This window comes from Marmota flaviventris, chromosome 20 (genome assembly GCF_047511675.1).
Source record: "Marmota flaviventris isolate mMarFla1 chromosome 20, mMarFla1.hap1, whole genome shotgun sequence".
Classification (NCBI taxonomy): domain Eukaryota; kingdom Metazoa; phylum Chordata; class Mammalia; order Rodentia; family Sciuridae; genus Marmota; species Marmota flaviventris.
The window spans coordinates 20,195,919-20,215,176 of NC_092517.1; the positions used below are offsets into that span (position 1 = coordinate 20,195,919).

The 19,258-nt window shown below is 56.7% G+C and overlaps 1 protein-coding gene across 4 annotated transcripts in view; it reads left to right on the forward strand.

Moving 5' to 3' along the window:
• Positions 1-18,884, forward strand: part of Mgll (monoglyceride lipase) — a 62,795-nt gene extending 43,911 nt beyond the window's left edge. For 2 of the 4 annotated variants that reach the window (XM_027954474.2, XM_027954473.3), the window contains exons 4-9: positions 834-970; positions 1,129-1,239; positions 5,847-5,924; positions 8,115-8,204; positions 13,989-14,204; positions 15,804-18,884. In XM_027954474.2, the coding sequence (XP_027810275.1) occupies positions 834-970; positions 1,129-1,239; positions 5,847-5,924; positions 8,115-8,204; positions 13,989-14,204; positions 15,804-15,944 (773 nt within the window). In that variant the 3' untranslated portion in view covers positions 15,945-18,884. The remainder of the gene's footprint in view (positions 1-833; positions 971-1,128; positions 1,240-5,846; positions 5,925-8,114; positions 8,205-13,988; positions 14,205-15,803) is intronic. The other 2 variants (XM_027954476.2, XM_027954477.3) reach the window with 2 other exon arrangements.
• Positions 18,885-19,258: the final 374 nt, after the last annotated feature.

Sequence of the window (19,258 nt, forward strand, 5' to 3'; positions counted from 1 at the left end):
GAATGTGGTGGAGCTGGGAGGACCAGGGGGCCCGGGCAGGGAGACAGGTGAGCTGGGCAGAGGGGGAGGCTGGGGGTTCCTGGGGGACAGGCTGGTGGGAAAGAGGTACTTGGGGTCTGAGCACAGGGGGCTGCTGAGAGGGGTCTGTCAGTCCAGACAGGGCGACCCCGTGCCCCTGGCTGTTGCGGAAGGAGCGCTACGTCCTGACCACGGCACAGCCTCCACGTAGAGGCCACGGGAGACTTAATGATCCTCCCCTAGCTCCCAGCAGGAAGGCGAGATCCGCGTCCTCCTGACCCCCCCCCCCGGGGTCCCCATTCTATGGGGGCTCTTCCCCCCCACCCCCCGTCCCGGGGGACATGCTGAGGCTCAGGTAGTTTTGCAGAAAACTGGGCAGGTTGAGACTGTGTCTGTCTGTCCTTTCCTTCGTCCTTCAAAAGTGTCACTCACCGAGGAAGATAGGGTGGCCAGGTGAGGGGGGCTTTTGCAGTCCTCACACCCTGGTGACGCGGTAGCTGTGTGATCTCGGGCAAGTTCCTTAACCTCTCTGTGCTTTGGGTTTCCTAATCTGTCCAAGGCCCAGAGAGGGAGAAGAATTCCAATGTTCCCAAAGGATCTGAGGCAGCTTCAGGAACTTGGTGAGACCCTGTCTCACCAAAAAATAATAATAATAATAATAATAATTAGCAGAGAAGCTTGGGTTTGATCCTGGGGGGGGGATCTGTTAAATGAGATGATATATTGAAAAAAATTGGGAATTGGTTAAATGAGATGATGCGTTGATGGGTTCAAGGACTCAGCGGGCTCTCTTTTCTCTCTGGCTCCTTCTGCAGTCGGCCACGGGCAGAGCGAAGGGGAGAGGATGGTGGTGTCTGACTTCCACGTTTTCGTCAGGGACGTGCTACAGCACGTGGATGTCATGCAGAAGGACTACCCCAGCCTCCCTGTCTTCCTCCTGGGCCACTCCATGGTAAGCAGACCCAGCCCCTGATGAGAGGCTCACCACCCCTGTCACCCCAGCAGCTCCTGGAGGCTGAGGCAGGAGGATCGCAAGGTGGAGGCCAGCCTCAGCCACTTAGCCCCTGAGCAACTCAGCGAGACCCTGTCTCTGCCACTTTGGCTTTTCAGGGAGGCGCCATTGTGATCCTCACAGCAGCAGAGAGGCCGGGCCACTTCTCCGGGATGGTCCTCATCTCACCCCTGGTTCTGGCCAATCCCGAGTCTGCGTCGACTTTCAAGGTAAAGGACTTTCTGGGGGGTGTGTGTGCGGGCCCCCGCGGTCCCCCGGGACGTGCATGCCGTCCTGTGCATTTAGAGCTAGAGGCTGGGTCACAGGGCCAAGGGCCACTCGTACTCAGGCTTCACACGCGAAGGTGCCAAAGTGTGCACAAAGATCCTCGTGCCCCTGGGGACCTATAACCTCTAAAGTCAGCTGCTGCGTTTCCCCCAAAAACAAAGGAGAGAGAGAGAGCTTTCCTGCTCTGCGCCGGTTCTTTCTGCCAAGTTGCAAAGGAGAATGGGCTTCTGTGTGTCATCTGTCCCCAAAGTGACGTCGGCTTGCCGTCACTCACAGGCAAGGCTTGAGCTATTTTTATTATTATTGTTATTATTTTTTGGAACAGAACCTTCACCCACTTGGACAGAAAATGCACAGCGAGGGCAATTCTCAGCGATTGCTAATGGCCACCGAGAAGGGTGTCTGTTCTCTCTAGTTCCTCTCTGTCCCTAATGACTCTAATGGGTTCATTGGGGATTAGCACGCGCAGGGCGGGGGCTGGGGTCGCCGGGATTCTCTGGACAAGGCATAGGACATCACCTGCCTTCTGGGGAAGGAGAGGAAACCAGTCCCCTCTCCGTGGGGCCACTTGATCCCAGCAGCTCGGGAGGCTGAGGCAGGAGGATCGCAAGTCGGAGGCCAGCCTCAGCCACAGAGCGAGGCCCTGAGCCACTCAGCAAGACCCTGTCTCTAAATAAAATAGAAAAAGGGCTGCGGATGGGACTCAGGGGTTCAGTGCCCCTGGGTTCAGTCCCTGGTACCAAAAAATATATATATATAGTTTTTATTTTCTAATCCACATCCACAGGCCTGATCCTGCCACCCCTAGAGCCAGGGTCAGGTTCCCATAGGTCACAGAGGACCTCAGCCATCTAAAGTGGGAATGGGTTGGGCCGAAGGGAGCCCTGGAAACTGACAGTTCAACCAGAGAACGAGGCACTTGATTCACACTGAATTTTGAGCCCATTTGAAGGACGTCACCGCTGCTGGCTGAGTCTCTCTCAGTAGCAGTGGAGGTCCGTCACCGGGGTCCCTGGACTCCACCGCTAATGCACCTCCAGAGCACTTCATCATTGAAATGCACAAGGGACGCGCGCCCTGCTTGACACTTCCCATAATGACTGTGATTAAGCTACAGGACGCCCGATCATCCCAGGCTTCTTATCTCAATGGGATAAGATGGCGACCACAGCAGAGGGAGAGCGAGTTCCGTCCTATTTCATGTGATTTTTATTTTTACTTTTCTGGTACTAGGGTCTGAACTCAGGGGGTGCTTCACCCCGGAGCCCCCGTCCCCAGCCCTTTTTTAAATTTTTGTTTTATTTAGAGACAGGGTCTCGCTGAGTTGCTCAGGGCCTAAGTGGCTGAGGCTGGCCTCCAACTTGCGATCCTCCTGCCTCAGCCTCCCGAGAAGCTGGGATGACAGGCTTGGGCCACTGCGCCCCTGATTTGGGTTTTTGAAGAACGGTGAAGCTCACGGCATGCCAAGTGCATTCTGTGCAAAGATCCTGGACAGTGTTTTAGGGCTGCAAAAGGCAAGGGAGTGTCCAGGACCCTCCCTGGCTGGTTTGGAATTTGAGGCTGGGGGGTGGAGGCTGACCATCTCCTTGTTAGGAGGTCTCCCCTCCTACATAGAAGAAAATGGATGTTTCTCCCTTGGAGAAAAGCCAGGACCAGAGGGCTCTTCACGGAAGGGGTAGCAGAGAGACTATGGCACTGAGGTTCCCTCCCAGCCTCCCATGGGACCCCAGGCACTGACCCGCAGAAGTGACACTTCTGGGCAGAGCCAGCACTGTGACCTCTCAGAGACTCGCGCTAATAGATCACCTTGTCAAATCAGGAGCCGGCCTTCCCCGGGGAACCAGGGGTCTCCTCTGATTAACCAGGACAAATGAGATTTCTCTTCACCCCGGACCTGATGGCCCTCCTCTCCCCGCCACCCCACCCCAGAAATCTGTTGCTGCTGCTGGTCTTTGGCAATTGTGACGGACAGTGTCAGATTCATTGGTCTAGCCCGTCCCCGGGGCGAGGGGATGTGGATGCCCTGGATACACGCTCTGGTCTCCTCTGAAACACTCGTGAAAGCACTTTAGAATCTTTTTTTTTTAAATATGAATTTTAAAAGTTTGGAGAATAATTGGGGCCCACGCCTGTCATCCCAGCAGCTCAGGAGGCTGAGGCAGGAGGATCGCAAGTTGGAGGCCGGCCTCAGCCACTTAGCAAGACCCTATCTCAACATAAAAAGTAAAAAAGGCCTGGGGACGTGGCTGGCCTACGTGGGCAAGTCCCCATGTTTATTTTTTAAATATATATACACCAGGGACTGAACCCAGGGGTGCTTAAGCCCTGAGCCCCGTCCCCAGCCCTTTTTCTATTGTATTTAGAGACAGGGTCTCACTGAGCTGCTCAGGGCCTGGCTAAGTTGTAGAGGCTGGCCTCCAACTTGCGATCCTCCTGCCTCAGCCTCCCGAGCCCCAGTTATTCGAGGTGGGCAACTCCAGACACCCAGTCAGAGAACAGAGAGCCACGTGGAAAATGGCCAGCCCCGTCCCCCTGGAAGGAGGGCTCCTGATCGCCCCCAACCCCCCAAATCGCACCACCATCTGGTTCTTACACGGAGCCTCCTTTTTCAACAACAAGCTGAGCTATATTTAGCCCAGAAGAAGAGACAATGAGGACAGGGACTCGGGTCCCTGGAATATTGTCCCTGTTGAAAAACTGGCTTCACAAAGAAGGTGGCAGCAAAAATTTCTGGAAATTTTTTTTTTTCTGAAAATTTCAGAAGCAAAAGCTCTAAAGCAAGTCTTGGGCGGTGTGGGGTTATTTTCTGTCTCTGGGAGGGATCATCCGGTGTCCGAGGCCTGGGGACAGAGGCGAAGTCCCCGCCGGCTGTCCATCCAGGAGATGTCCCCCACAGTCCTGACCTGGGCTCGCCCAGGACGTCGGTGGATAATGAGCAGCAGGTCACAGGGGCCCCCTGAACCTCCCTGGGCAGACCCCGGGGGCTGAGGGTCAGCGGCCAGAGGAGAATCAGGTCAACCACTGTCCCCGCGTGAGGTCCCTGAGGATCTGGGGCAGCCAGCGTCGCAAGATGTCCCCGTCCCCAGCCAGGCTGGGCGCACGTCCATGTTCAGGTCCCCGGACAGGAAGTTCCCCAGGTGCACGACCATGTTTAGGCCCCGGATCAGGAAGTTCCCCAGGTGCACGGCCATGTTTAGGCCCCGGATCCGGAAGTTCCTCAGGTGCACGTCCATATTTAGTCCCCCATATCAGGAAGTTTCTCAGGTGCACGTCCATATTTAGTCCCCCATATCAGGAAGTTCCCCAGGTGCACCTCCATGTTTAGGCCCCCGGACAGGAAGTTCCCCAGGTGCACCTCCATGTTTAGGCCCCGATCAGGAAGTTCCTCGGGCGCCCATCTAGCAACAGCCATGAGCAGCGGTCCTTCTCCTGCTGTGGCCCCTGCCCTGATAACTCTGCGCTGGGTTGCTAGACGTCTGTGGTTCCATCATCACGACCCAGAAAGTCAACGGTGTAGTGACCCCTTGTCCTACATCTTGGAACGAGTGCCCAGTCCTTCCCGGGGAGGCGTCAGGCGTAGTTTTACCTGAGGAAAATCCTGCCAGGTGCAGTGGTCACACCTGCCATCCCAGCAGCCGGGGAGGCTGAGGCAGGAGGATCGCAAGATGGAGGCCAGCCTCAGCAACTCAGCGAGACCCTGTCTCTAAATAACAACCTTTTGGGTTGGGGACAGACGGGGCTCAGGGGTCAAGTGTCCCTGGGTTCAATCCCTGGGACCAAGAAAAGAAAAGAGAGTCAGTCTGACTTGAGCCTCGCAGTGTCCTGCCGCGTCACGGGTGACCCTGGTCATGACGCTGTCCCCATAAAAGGCGTGAAGACCCGGCCTTCTCTGCGCAGGTCGGTTTTGCAGAACCTCCTTAGGAGAAGGCCGTGGCAATCCCGTCCTCCTGGTGAGGCCTCTGCGGGCAGAAGCCTGAGTGGTGGGCGCCATGAAAACTCTGGGACCAGTAAGTGGGTGTCTCTCGTGTTCCCAGGACCAGGAGCGTCCACTTGAGCACTGCGCTCACTTGTTCAGTCGACCAACAAGAAAGTCTCTGAGCTGTTCTTCTCAGGGTCAGGAGCCGGAAAGGGAGTCGGGGAGAGCGTCCTGGGCAGTAGGCCCAGCCCTCATTCGAGGCTGGTTGGATGAGCCCCATTGTATAGACGAGGAGACCGAGGGTCAGAGGCACCCTCGTGGACACAGAGCCAGGTCCACCCGCCTGGCCTCCGAGTCTGACTGTCCATCCCATCGCACTGCCTGCTCGTCCGGTTGGGGAGTGGCTACTCCCTGGACACCCTCCCTGGGTCCTGACCTCTGCGCTGTCCTTGGGTGATTGACACCTGGGGTCTGGGTCCACCTGGCGTCCTTGGGAGCTCTGTGGCTGCACCAGACCTGACCTCACCTGTCTGTCGGGGTCCGGGGGACGGTGGGGACCTCATGTCAGCCATGGGGCCCGTCCGGGGACCTTTTGTCCCGAGCTGGGCCCAAGGCGCTCTCCGCCCCCCACAGGATCACCCGAAGATATTCACAGACTTGGTGGAAAACACATCGAGATTGGTAATGGTTTGGATCCCACTTTTCTTATGGGTGAGCAATACCCTGGTCAGGCTTCCAGAACCTTCTCTTGGGAAGCGGTGATGGGGCTCTCACAATCAGGGATGGATGCTCTGGGAGATTTTTTTTCCCCCAAGGAGGGCAGAGAGCAGTGGCCATCTGGTCGACCTCCACGGTGCTCGCTCGCTCTCTCTCTGGGTGGAGGTGCTGCCGTCCTCAACTCCTGGCCTCCACACCCTTCCCTGCTCTCCACTCTGGCTTGGGGTTTTATTTTGGGGTACCAGGGATTGAACCCTGGGGTGCTTCACCCCTGAGCCCCATCCCCAGCCCCTTTTTCTATTTTATTTAGAGACAGGGTCTTGCTGAGTTGCTCAGGGCCTTGCTCAGTGGCTGAGGCTGGCCTCCACCTTGCAATCCTCCTGCCTCGGCCTCCCGAGCAGCTGAGATCATGGGTGTGCGTCTCCACATCTGGCAAGAACTCGTTTTCTTAAAAGCCAACTGTCTAGACTGTCATCCCTTCAATGAGAGCCCGCATTGTGAGGTCTTGGCACTTTGGGGCGTAGACATTTTGGCTTGAGTGGTGCCCCCAGCAGGGACCTAGGTTCAAGGGTGAAGGTAAGTGTGTCTCTTTTGCAAATGACCAAATCGTAAAGATGGACCAGGATTTCCGTGCCCAGGTCCTTGCAAAAAATCAGGTGACGGGCTTCAAAATCGGGGCCGGCTGGCAAAGGAGGGATCTGGTGGTGGGACCGATAAAGTGGAGCAGGCACTGCCCGGTCTCTCTCCGCTCCTCTTCTGTCGCGGGGTCAGGGCTGAGGCGGTCAGTCCTGCGCTCAGCCTTCTCCTGGCTCATGGCCCACCTAATCTGGGGACAGGAAGGAAGTGGGCAGCCAGATTGGCCAGACAGGGGTCAGTGTCTGGGAGCCTGGCATCTGGCTATCGATCACCCCAATCTCCTGTGGCCTTCCTGAGTCCAGTGCTGGAAAAAACATATCCTCAATTCTCTCCCAATAATGAGGCCCCAGAAGACACACAGTTCCCCAGAAGGTCCACCTGTATGCAGTTGGAGTCTAATAAAGGTTACAGGGGGTCTGTTCACTCTCTGCAATGACCTGCTGTTTTGTTTTCTTCATTATCGGATCTTCTACCTTTTGAAAGTGCCCTGAATTTAGATCTTTTGCCCATTCCCACCTCCAGAATCTAGGTTCTTCAAGGAGCATCTGGTTCTGTGAATTCAGAGATGTCCCGTCCACGTTGAAAAAGATCCAAATCTTTTTTTGTTGTTGTTGTTCCCAGAGATTGAACTCAGGGGCACTGGACCACTGAGCCACCCCCACAAGCCCTATTTTGTATTTTATTTAGAGACAGAGTCTCGCTGAGTTGCTGAGCGCCTTGCTTTTGCTGAGGCTGGCCTCCCACTTGGGATCCTCCTGCCTCAGCCTCCCAAGCCACTGGGATGGCAGGCCTGCACCACCGCACCGTCGGGGTGCAGGGAGGTTCAGCATCCTCAGTGGCAGGGGGAGGCCACCTGAGTCTGACGTGAGGTTCGGGTACCTGCTAGGACAGGCGACAGGCCCGTGCAAGCTGGTTCCAAGACGCACATGCGCACTGCCCGCCGCGGCACTGCGCCCTGCTGCGTCTCCAGCGCTCCCTGTGGCTCCCACCTTCCCTCGGACTCCAATTCCGGCATTTGGCACCCCACTTTTGAAACAGCCCCTCCCCTTCCCCAAGTGTCACCGAGGATGGGAACTGTCCTCTCTGCAGGCAGACGGTGTGAGACCCGGGCTCTTTGCCCCTGGGGACACTCGAGATCCCCAAAGGAGAGAGAGAGATGGGGGAGGAGAGGGGGACTTGGACCCGAGTCAGGTTCAAGTTCAGTGAGCATATAGGAAGCACCGACTGTGTGCCTGGGCTTGTGCATACAGGGGTCACCAACCCCTGTTTTCATCCATCCCCAATTGATCTGGATGCCTCTGTCCCTGCTGGGTATTTGTGGGACCCCCCCCAAAAGGGACTGGGGTGCAGCAAATCATTCAAGGTCGCAGCCAACGAGCGACTTGTGGGAAAAGCCACCCCACAGAGTCCAGGGTGGAGACTCTGGAGATCGGCGGAGGCTGATGTGCAATTTGGGTCTCACGGTCCTTAATGGGACTTGTAGCCTGTCCCTCAGGAAGAGGGGGGCGTCGATGCCACATGGGACTCATGTTTCGCCTCCCCGCCTAGGTCCTCGCTGCGAAAGTGCTCAACCTTGTCCTGCCAAACATGTCCCTGGGGCCCATCGATTCCAGCGTCCTCTCCCGGAACAAGACAGAGGTGAGTCTTTCGGAAAATCGGGGGGGGGGGGGTAACTTGGGGTCGGTGTAACTAGAGGTGCAGGCAGCAACCCCTCACCCTGGAGAAATCCAAATTTGGGTCTGTCCTTGGATTTCTGCTGCTCTGTCACTTAAGCCAAAGGAAGGATTGATTGAAAAAGAGAACTAAGGGCTTCAGGCATGGCTGTATCCAGGAGATCCAAAAATCCTATTCACCACCTTGGTTCTCCCCAATTCTCATCCCACCCTGGTCTGGCTTCATTCCCAGAAAGGCTTTTCCTAAATGGAAGGAAAGGTGGCCACTGGCAATTGTACCCGAGCAACCTCCGTCAAAAAACCAGTGACTCTTTTCAACAAAGTCTCAGGGATTTTTTTTTTTTTTTTAAATTGGGGATCTAGCCCAGGGTTACTTTACCACCAGAGCCACATCCCCAGCCCTTGGAAAAAATTAGTTTTTAATTGCAGACAGGGTCTCTCTCTAAGATGCTTAGGGCCTTGCTAAATGGCTGAGGCTTGGCCTCGAAATCGCCATCCTCCTGCCTCAGCCTCCCGAGTCCCTGGGGTGACAGGTGTGGGCCCCCACACCTGGCTTCAGGGGGTGATTCTCATTGGCTGGTTGTCCAAGAGCAGGTTATTGTGTCCAGGAAAAGGAGTGGGGCATGAGGGGGAGGATCGCAAGCTGGAGGCCAGCCTCAGCAGAATGGCACCCGGGGCCAGTCTCCCTCACCAGAGGCCAGCCTCGAGCGGCCGCAGACCTGGGACCTTTCTGAATGACCATTTGAACAAAGGGGGAAAAAAATCATTCTGAAAAGCAGCATCTCCCCGTGGAAAAAGGCAGAACCTCAAGTTCCAGAAAGAGGGAAGCCCAACGTGGAGTCTGATTGGATCCCGACAGGCGGGGGAGCTGCCTTCCCCCCATTTCACAGATGAGAAAAATGGAGGCCCAGAGAGGTCAAGTCACCTATCAAAGGTGGCACAGCCGGCCAGAGGGCAAGGGCGGAGATTTGAGCTCACTGGATGGACAGGCCTGCTCCTGGATGCCTCTTTTCCTGCTGGTGTGTTTGATCCTCCTGTTACAAGGAGCCCCCGGCTGACCGTCTCCGTGGGAGGCGGGTATACCTTCTTATTGTCCCAACACCACCCCGGGGACAATCAATGGCATCCTTCTTCTTCCATGCAAGACACTGTAGCCTTTGGGGTCCCCTCAGAACCTGCCGAAGTCAGCCTTTGGATTCTTCTTTGCAGATGTGGAAGCTCGGGCCCAGAGAGGGCAAGTCACCCTCCCCAAAAACACACAGCAACTAAGTAAGGATGGGAGCCTGGGTCTGTCTCCTCGGGGCCCAATGCTCTTGGGCAGCTCTGATAAACAAGAGGTCACTGTTCGGGCCCTTGTTCTAGGGTCCCTAATCAGAAATTAAAGACGACAGACAGCCCAGTGGATTGGGAGGCTGAGGCAGGAGGATCGCAAGGTGGAGGCCAGCCTCAACCATTTAGCAAGGCCCTGAGCAACTCAGTGAGACCCTGTCTCTAAATAAAATAGAAAAAAGGGCTGGGGACGGGGCTCCAGGGTCAAGTGCCCCTGGGTTCAATCCCTGGCACCAAAAATTAAAAAAATAAAATAAAATAAAAAATAAGCCTCTTGACATCTTAATCATTCCACTGCTAACAATGGGGTTTTTTTCACGCTGTAGCGAATTCCCTCCCACCCTGAAAATCCTCGAATGCCATTCCAGATAGTTCTCTGGCCTGGGACGCCTTTCTGTCACAGCTATGGTCACCCAGGCCGGCCAGATGGAAAGTTCTGGAAGCCCAGCAGCTGAGAGAAGCCCCCCTCTGCCTCCCTCCATGTGCATAGGTGGGGACCAGCTCAGCCCCAGCGCTACTGCAGATGCTTCCAGAATCAAGGATCAGGCCCTTTCTCTCCCTGTCCCCAGGCCTCTGTCACTGTCACCGAGGCAGAGCTGAGAGAACCATTCTCTGAACCCAGGAGAGGCATGGAATTGAACCCAGGGGTGCTCGACCACGGAGCCCCGTCCCCACCCCATTTTATTTTATTTTTTTGAGACAGGGACTTGCTAAGTGGCTGAGGCTGGCCTCCAACCGGCGATCCTCCTGCCTCAGCCTCCCCAGCTGCTGGGATGTCCTTTGAAGCTGGGTGTGTGGTGGTGGTGGTGCCTGCATGTAATCCCAGCAATTTGGGAGGCCAAGGCAGGAGGATCGTGAGTTCGAGGCCAGCCTCGGCAACTTAGGCGCTAAGCAACTTTTAAGCCATTTTTGAAGAACTAATAAAAGGGGCTGGAGATGAAGCTCAGTGGTAGAGCACCCCTGGGTTTCATCCTGGTCACCAAATATTAATTAATCAGTTACTTTAATTAAGCAAAAAAGTAAGTAGCCGGCACCAGGATCCTGAATAATCCCAATACTTCAGGAGGGAGACAGGGCAGGGACACACACGTAAGGCCAGACCCACTGTCACAGTCAGGACAAGCGACCATGCTTCCTTGTCACCCTCTTTGGCTCGGTTCTTGCTCTAGTCTCCATGGTGGTCACCCACCGTTTGATCTCAGGACTCCCACCCACTCAGGAGGCTGAGACAGGAGGATCACAAATGGGAGGCCGGCCTCAACAATTTAGCAAAACCCTGTTTCCAAAAAGATAAATAAATAAAATTTTAAAAGGCTGGGAATGGAGCTCAGGGGTACAGTAATTCTGGGTTCTATTCCTAGGACACCCCCCAAATTGTACATGTCTTGGGGTACCTTGTGGTGTTTTGATATAGTCTATAGAATCAAGTTATCAGATTATTCTTTTTTTTTCTGCTTTTGAAGCACCTTCTAGAAGGAATCCCCAGAACTTGCGGTGGGTTTATGCAAACAGCCTGTCCCCCAGGAAGTCCCAGAGCCCCCAACTTGGGATAACACAAAGTCACTTGGAGGCAAGAGTGCTCATTCAGTCAGTCACATGCCACTGGGGTGTAGAGGCCCACCCGGGGACACCCTCTCCTATCCAGAAGGAGACCGTCGCCAGCAGAGGGCAGACGGGAAGGTGACATCCTGCTTCCCAACCCTTCTGGTCTGACTCAGGAATTTCGACCCCTGTGGCTGGGCGTCCACTGCAGCTGGCCTCGGGGACAGCGAGATGTCAACACGGGGCTCCGGGCTCCTGGTAAACAGGGACCTGGGCGTTTCTGCCGAGTCAGGCCAAGTCTTTATCTCGCCCCTGCCACCCTGTGGGTGGGCACCCAGTCAGCAAAGTCTCAGGAGGGCTGGGGACGCCCGATGAGGGCCCCTTTTGTTCCTGCCAGTCAAGTCCGTTGACATCTGTGACTCAGAGGGACCCAGCTCTGCCTCTTTGTGTCTCTCTATGACCTTTTCTGCTCTTGCCTTTCTTTTTGGGGGGGCGGGGGGCACGTGTGGTGGTACTGGGGACTGAACCCAGAGGCCTTGGGCCTCGCAGCCCCGTCCCCAGCCCTGTTTTGTATTTTATTTAGAGACAGAGTCTCACTGAGCTGCCTGGTGCCTAAGTGGCTGAGGCCGGCCTCCACGTTGCGATCCTCCTGCCTCAGCCTCCCGAGCTGCCAGGATTATAGGCGTGCTAGAGGGCGCCTGAACTCAGGTGGATTTTGATTTTAAATGCTCAAGGGCTGCTGGGACGGGGCTGGCGTGGCCACTATCTGGAAGGGAGGGCCTGGGCCCTGGCCTTTCCCCTCCTTCTCGGGCCTGCCCTTTCCCCCACACATCTGGCAGCTCCTTCCCCAGGCCCAGAACAGGCCGCAGTGTAAACAGGGTCTACGTGACATGGGAAAGGAAGCCAAGGGCAGGAAGCCACTGGGCCGCCAGAGCCATTCAACCCTGGAGCAGAGTCCCCAAGGGGCCGGTGCGCTGGGGGCACTCCAAGCAGGGCAGAGTCTCAGGCCAGTTTCAGGAAATGGACACAGGACACCCGACCTATGGCCGAGACTCACAGCAGGCGCGGGTGGAGCCCCCAAGGGCCCTGGAGGAGCCCGGATGTGGACACAGCAAGATGGGGGGGGGGAGCTGGCCAGGGCATGGCCACCCTGCTGGACCTGAGACCCCACACTACAGTGCCTTGAACAGGAAAGGGCTTAGTTCTCTGGCAGGTGACTTCTGAGCACCAGGGGACCCATCCTGTAGCTCAACACGTCCCAGTGTGTCCCCAGCCTGGGTCCACACGGCCCAACTCCCTCCCTAAAGGACCCACAGGCAGGGCCAGCTTTGGACCCAGAGGGTACCAGCAGCTCTCCTGTTCTTCTCCTATTGGTTGGAGCATGGTCATGTGACCATGCCCTGCTGCAAGGGATGCTGGGGAATGTAGTCTTCCATTGGGGGAGTTGTGGACCCAGCTGAAAATCAAAAGTTCTAAAACAGGGATTGGGGTAACTCATAACAGGGGGGTTATTAAACTTCTCTCTGCCTGAATTTCCTTATGTGCAAAAAATGAATAATAAGCCAGGTGCGGTGGCACACGCCTGTCATCCCAGCGGCTTGAGGGAGGCTGAGGCAGGAGGATTGCAAGGTGGAGGCCAGCCTCAGCCACTTAGAAAGGGCCTAAGCAACTCAGCGAGACCCTGTCTCTAAATAAAATAGAAAAAGGGGCTGGGGACGGGGCTCAGGGGCGAAGCACCCCTGGGCTCAATCTCTGATACCAACAACATCAATAATAATAATAATAGCTGTGCCTCGGTCAAGGTAGTTACGGAGGTTAAATTCGTTATTAGATATTATATAGACAAACATTAGAGCTGAGCATTTTGCAAGAGCTCGGGTGTAACTAGACTTTTTTTTTGTTTTGTTTTGTTTTTAAAGCTGTTCTTATTTTTATTACTCAACAGGTCCCTGACCCACTGTCCTGGCCCCGGGCTGGGCACAGGGTGTTCTCGTTGCTATCACTGTAGGCATCAGGACTTGGGCAATCCTGAGCCCAGGGCTCCTCTGTGGCCCTACAGCTCTCCTCCCTGGTGGGCTGCTTGCACTGCAGCCGAGGTCCATGACCCGCTCCCGCCCAGCACAGCCTGCCAAACAGATGGCCTTGGCTGCTGGGAGTCACACACTCAGCTACAGGAACTGGCTAATCCGACTCGGGTGGCTTTTCACCAATGGTCCGCTCTGCGATGCTCAGTCTCTGGCATGGGACGGAATCCAGGATGGCAGGGGTGACCACAGGACAGCCGGTCCCCTCTTGGCCTGGATCTGGAATTCTGGCCCAGGCCCTGCAAGGGGTGGTGACAGAAGGGGGGGTGTGGCCGTGGAGAGCCTGAGTCCCAGTCCAGTGGCGGCCTGGGGTCTCCTGGGGCTGCCCTCTGCCCCAACCCTGTCCACACCACAGGACAGATCTCCAGCCTGCCCTGGGGAAAGTAAGCAAAGGGGCACTGGGGCCTCACGCCTACCCATCAGGGCTTGAGACACTTCTAGAGCCTTCTCACCCAGATTCTGTAGGGCAGATGTTCCATCTCAGGCCACATATCAGGGCAATGACTTGCTGAGGCTGGGTGTGGGGGTGCACACCTGTCATCCCAGCAGCTCAGGAGGCTGAGGCAGGAGGATCGTCAGGTGGAGGCCAGCCTCAGCCACTTAGCAACTCAGTGACATCCTGTCTCTAAATAAAACATGAAAAGGGCTGCGGATGTGGCTCAGGGGTTAAGCACCCCGGAGGTTTTCTCCGACACCAAAAAAGAAAAAAATAAATGATCTGAGCCTAGCAAGGGTGAGCCCCGGCCTGCACTGATGGTGACTTTTTCTCTTCTTTTTGGTCCCCCCTCCTCCAGGTTGAGCTTTACAACTCGGACCCTCTCATCTGCCGGGCGGGGCTGAAAGTGTGCTTTGGGATCCAACTACTCAACGCTGTCTCGCGGGTGGAGCGAGCCCTCCCCAAGCTGACCTTGCCCTTCCTGCTGCTCCAGGGCTCCGCAGACCGCCTGTGTGACAGCAAAGGGGCCTACCTGCTCATGGAGTCAGCCAAGAGCCAGGACAAGACTCTCAAGGTGAGCGGCTGCCCGGCCCCGCCTCGCCTACAGTGTAGCCTGTAGCCCCGCCCACAGTGTAGCCCCGCCCACAGTGTAGCCCCTCCCCGCCACCTAGCCACACCCACATCATAGCCCCCCCCCCACTCACAGCATAGCCTTGTCCCACAGTTGAGCCACACTCACAACCTACCCCGGCTGATGGCATAGCCCCGCCCCACCACCTAGTCACACCCACATCATAGCCCCACCCCATATCATAGCCCCACCCCATATCATAGCCCCGCCCCACAGCATAGCCCTGTCCCAGTTTAGCCACACCCACAGTATAGCCCTGCCCACAGTATAGCCCCGCCCCACCATCTAGCCACACCCACCTCATAGCCCCACCCCCTATTGTAGCCCAGCCCCACAGCATAGCCCTGCCCCACAGTTTAGCCACACCCACAGCATAGCTCCACCCACAGTGTAGCCTCACCACACCACCTAGCCACACCCACATCATAGCCCCACCCCAATCATAACCCCACCCACAGCATAGCCCTGTCCCTCAATTTAGCCACACCTACAGCATAGCCCTGCCCACAGCATAACCCCACCCACAGCATAGCCCTGTCCCACAGTTTAGCCACACCCACAGCATAGCTCCACCCACAGTGTAGCCTCACCACACCACCTAGCCACACCCACATCATAACCCCACCCCATATCATAGCCCCGCCCCACAGCATAACTCCACCCACAGCATAGCCCTGTCCCAGTTTAGCCACACCCACAGTGTAGCCCCGCCCACAGCATAGCCCCGCCCTGGGGCGTGGCAGGAGGCGGGCTTCCCTGTGGGTGTGTCTAATCAGATCCTGGAGAGCTGTGGGAGGACCTGGATCCTGCCACTGTTTGTTTGCTGAACAAATACAGTGTCCAGAGAGAATGTCCCTTCCAAGTTCCAATGACATGCATGGTCCCCAACCTCCCTGGGTACCAGCCTCAGCAACCCCAGGCCCAGCAGCAGCCGGAGACATAGTCACAGAGATGCTGGGGCACTTGACAGTCTGCAGGAGGTGGCCCTGCGGGTGGACGAGGGACCTCCCTGGGACAGGCCCTGAGGCTTGGCTATGTGGCCTGTTAGACCCAAGAGACAGCCCTGGCTGCCTCGGACAGACTCTCAAGGTGGGGACACAGATGTGCTAGTTTTATTTGACTGAACTGGGAGGAAGCCCCCAGATGAGGAGCGGAGCCCCTGCTGAGCCCCCAGGACACATGACCCAGAAACCAGTGGGGCAGATCCCAGCTCCGGGGGGACATTCCGGCTGACAGGTCCTGCCTCCCCACCGGCGGGGCCGTGGCGCCCGCCTATCATCCCAACGACTTGGGAGGCTGAGGCAGGAGGATCGCAAATTGGAGGCCAGCCTCCATAGCTTAGCAGGGCCCTGTCCCCTACCCTGCCCTCCCTCTCAAAAAAAGGTGGGGGGTGGGGAGTGAAAGCCAGATGCTCCAGGCTCAGGGAGCTGGCCCTAAGGACACTGCCCACTCCTGTCCCCTGTGTCCACTCCCCACCCCCACAACCTGCCACTTCTTCTGATGACGTAGCCCTGACCCCCCCTGCGTCTCCTCTGATGGCAGATTTACGAAGGTGCCTACCACGTCCTCCACAAAGAGCTTCCGGAAGTGACCAACTCCGTCTTCCATGAAATCAACATGTGGGTCTCCCAAAGGATAACCATGGCTGTCCCCAGAGGGGTCCCCAGAGGGTCCCCGCCCTGAATGCACTGGCCAAGGGACCAGCTCATGGCCTGGGGGAAGCGGGCAGAGGGAGCTCAGAGCTGGCTACTTCAGAGTGGCTTAAAAACCAACCAAACGCCAAATTGGAGGGACCCCTGGCGCAGTTAACTTTAAAAAAAAATAAATTTATGTCATATATAAGGTTACAAGGCACTGGAACTACCCTAAAGGGTAGACACTATGCAAAAAAAAAAAAAAATATATATATATATATATATAATAATAGTAATAATGAGAAAGAGAAGGTGACAGGTAATTCCCACAGAGGGACTCTATTAAATTTTTTTTTTTCTTAAATAAGCAGGGCCCCGCGTGGTGGCGCACGCCTATAATCCTAGCCACTCCGGAGGCTGAGGCAGGAGGATCGCAAGTTGGAGGCCAGCCTCAGCCACTTAGCAAGGCCCTGAGCGACTCAGTGAGACCCTGTCTCTAAAAAAAATATAAAAAGGGCTGGGGACAGGGCTCAGGGGTTAAGTGCCCCTGGGTTCCATCCCTGGGACCAAAAAAAAAATAATAATAATTAATTAAATATGCAGGGACTCTGCCCGCCTCTCCCAGCTCCTACGAGGTTCCCAGGGATCCCTGGTGACCCAGGAAACCAGATGCAATAATCGGAGAAGTGTCCACCCCTGGCCCCTACTCAAGCTCCCGCCCAGTGGCCCTCTCTGACCAGCCATGACTCTGTGGCCTTTCTCTGGTGTGTGACGATGTGGCCTGTGTCCCCACCCAGGCCAGCTCCTGGGGCAGACTCACGTGCCCTTCCAAGGCTCAGCAAATGACTGGCACTTCCTCCACATGAGCAGCCACCCGTGACCTTGCCAGCTGATTTACAATCCAAGGTCAATCTTCAGGAAGCAGCAGTGTAGCGTGTGGCCTCGGAAGGTCCCTGAGCCATGGACCGAGGCTCTTCTGCCCGCACCCCTTTCCCTCTGCCAGGGGAGGCTGGGTCCCCCGCTGAGTGCTGTAGATATCTTAAAAAAAAAAAAAAAAAAAAAGGCTGCCTTAGCTCTAGGCCCAGGGGCACCCACCTGTCATCCCAGTGCCTCGGGAGGCTGAGGCAGGAGGATCTCGAGTTGGAGGCCAGCCTCAGCCAAAGCGAGGCCCTAAGCAACTCAGCGAGACCCTGTCTCTAAATAAAATAGAAAAAGGGCTGGGGACGGGGCTCAGGGGTTAAAGCCCCCCTGGGTTCCATCCCTGGTACCCCTCCCCCCTCAGAAAAGAGGCTGCCTTTTTTGGGGACACTAATGTCACCGATGCTATAAGAGAGAGTTGTATTGCAGATGAAGTATCTAATATATAATGTCTATTGTAAAGCAGAGACTATCGGAATGGGTGGCTGAGTGGCAAGGAGCAGCTGCCCCCCTGGGCCTGATGGTCCTTCTCTGCCACCCTGGGAATCTCAGGGCTGGCTCCACGGCGCCCTCTGGTGGCCAGAGGAGGGAATTACAGCGCAGTTGTTGGCCGCCCCCGCTGAGAGCTGGGACCCAGATGCCCCCTGCCCCTGCCCAGGGCTCAGTCACGGCCTAAACGGGTGTCACCCAACGTTTCCCAGACAAGGACCGAGCCTGACCTGGGCTTCTCAGGTGCCCACCCCAGCCCTGGCCCTGCCCGTGGCCGCCCTGTGAGCCAGCAATAACTGGGGATCCCCCCCGCCCTTGGGAACTCTTTCACCTTGACCTTGGGACTTGCTGTTACCTCAAAAGTCTCGTTAGTGCGACTAGAACCCTGGGTGGGAGCTCGGCCGCTGGGGACACCCCGCAGGGTTGCGAGGGAGAAGTCGGGGTGCCCTTTGGACCCCTCTTGGGGGAGGGGATGCTCCTCCTGCCAGGATCCCCAATATGGAAGCTCAGAATCTGGGGGGCTCAGACCCTTCTTCTTTGGGGGTGGCGGGAGTGCCCTGTCCTTCTTGGGGGGGTGGCCGGGAGGCTCCCCCTGGACGCCTGGATGTCCTTCCATAGAAGCCCTGACAGAGTCACCAAGGGGGGCCCACTTATGTGTCTTGTTCATGAGTTACTAATATTCCAGAGAGAAAAAAATGACCCGAAATGAGGGACCATCTTGTGAACCCTGGAAGAGGGGACAGGGGACACGGACGTGCCTCCTCTGTGGCTCGATCCGTGGCACATCAGCCACATCTGGAAGTGCCCCATGCTGGGTGCCCCTCTGTCTTTCAAAAATCCGGGCCAGCCTAGAACCAGGGTCACTATCGGCATAGACAGCTCCGTGGTGACATTCTGGCCCTCAGGGTCCTGCCCTGGACCGCGGCGTGGAGGCACTTGGGGTTGGAAGGGATACTGGGTCCCCCCGGGGTCCCCCAGGGCTTGGCCTTGAGGGGTGAGAGGAGGGCAGAGCCCAGGAGGGGACCCCAGGATGCAGCTGGTCCAAACCCTGCCTGGACATTAGGCCCAGCGCTGATCCGGAGTGGGATGGTCCCCAGGGCCTCCAAGGTCACGGGCCTCCATAGGGAACTGGGTTTGGGGCCTGAAAATCTTTTTTAGGAAAAGGTCACCCTCTGCAGGTAGCAAGGAAGTGGGCAGCAGCCTGCGACGCCCCAGTCCCTTGGCAGAGAGGACGGGTGGGCTGGGCAGCCTCCCTCGGACCCCGGCTCCCCGTCACCTTCTAGAAGGTTCCAGGGGCCACCACCCTCAGGACGCTCTGGACCCCCCCAGAGGTCTCTGGCCGCATGCCACCTCCAGGCCCCACCGTCTCTCAGTAGCTTTCCTTCCTCTGGCCGCCGATGGCCGCCATCCATCCATTAGGATCCCGGTCATCTTCCAAGCCATGGACGGGTATGTCATTGTCACCGCGGCTCAAGTCACATCCCTCCCGTGTACTGTTAGTGGGGAACGTGGATTGGCCTGGAACTCTTAAAGGAACCCATGTACGCTACCGCTAACCCTAATAAACCAGATGTTTTCTGAACGCTGTCTGTCTGTCTGTCCCACGTGACAGGCCTCGCTTAGAGGGGGCCCCGGGACCCTTTGGTAGGGACAGTGGAGTCCTGGGTGAGCCCTGCTGTGTCAGGTTGGTCGCCTGATGCACACTCCGGCACTCGGGTTCCGTGGGTGGGTGGCCTCCAGAGCTTGGCCAGGGTCAGACTGTCCTGCTCCCCTGCGGCCCTTGCTCTGAAGGAGTGGTCCCCCGACCCCACCCCAGCTGGCCTCAGGGAGTCTGTTGTCCCCCAAACAGCCAGAGAGACCGTTAAAACATAAGCGAGCTGGGCACGGGGCGCACACCTGTCATCCCAGCAGCTCCGGAGGCTGAGGCAGGAGGATCACAAGGTGGAGGCCAGCCTC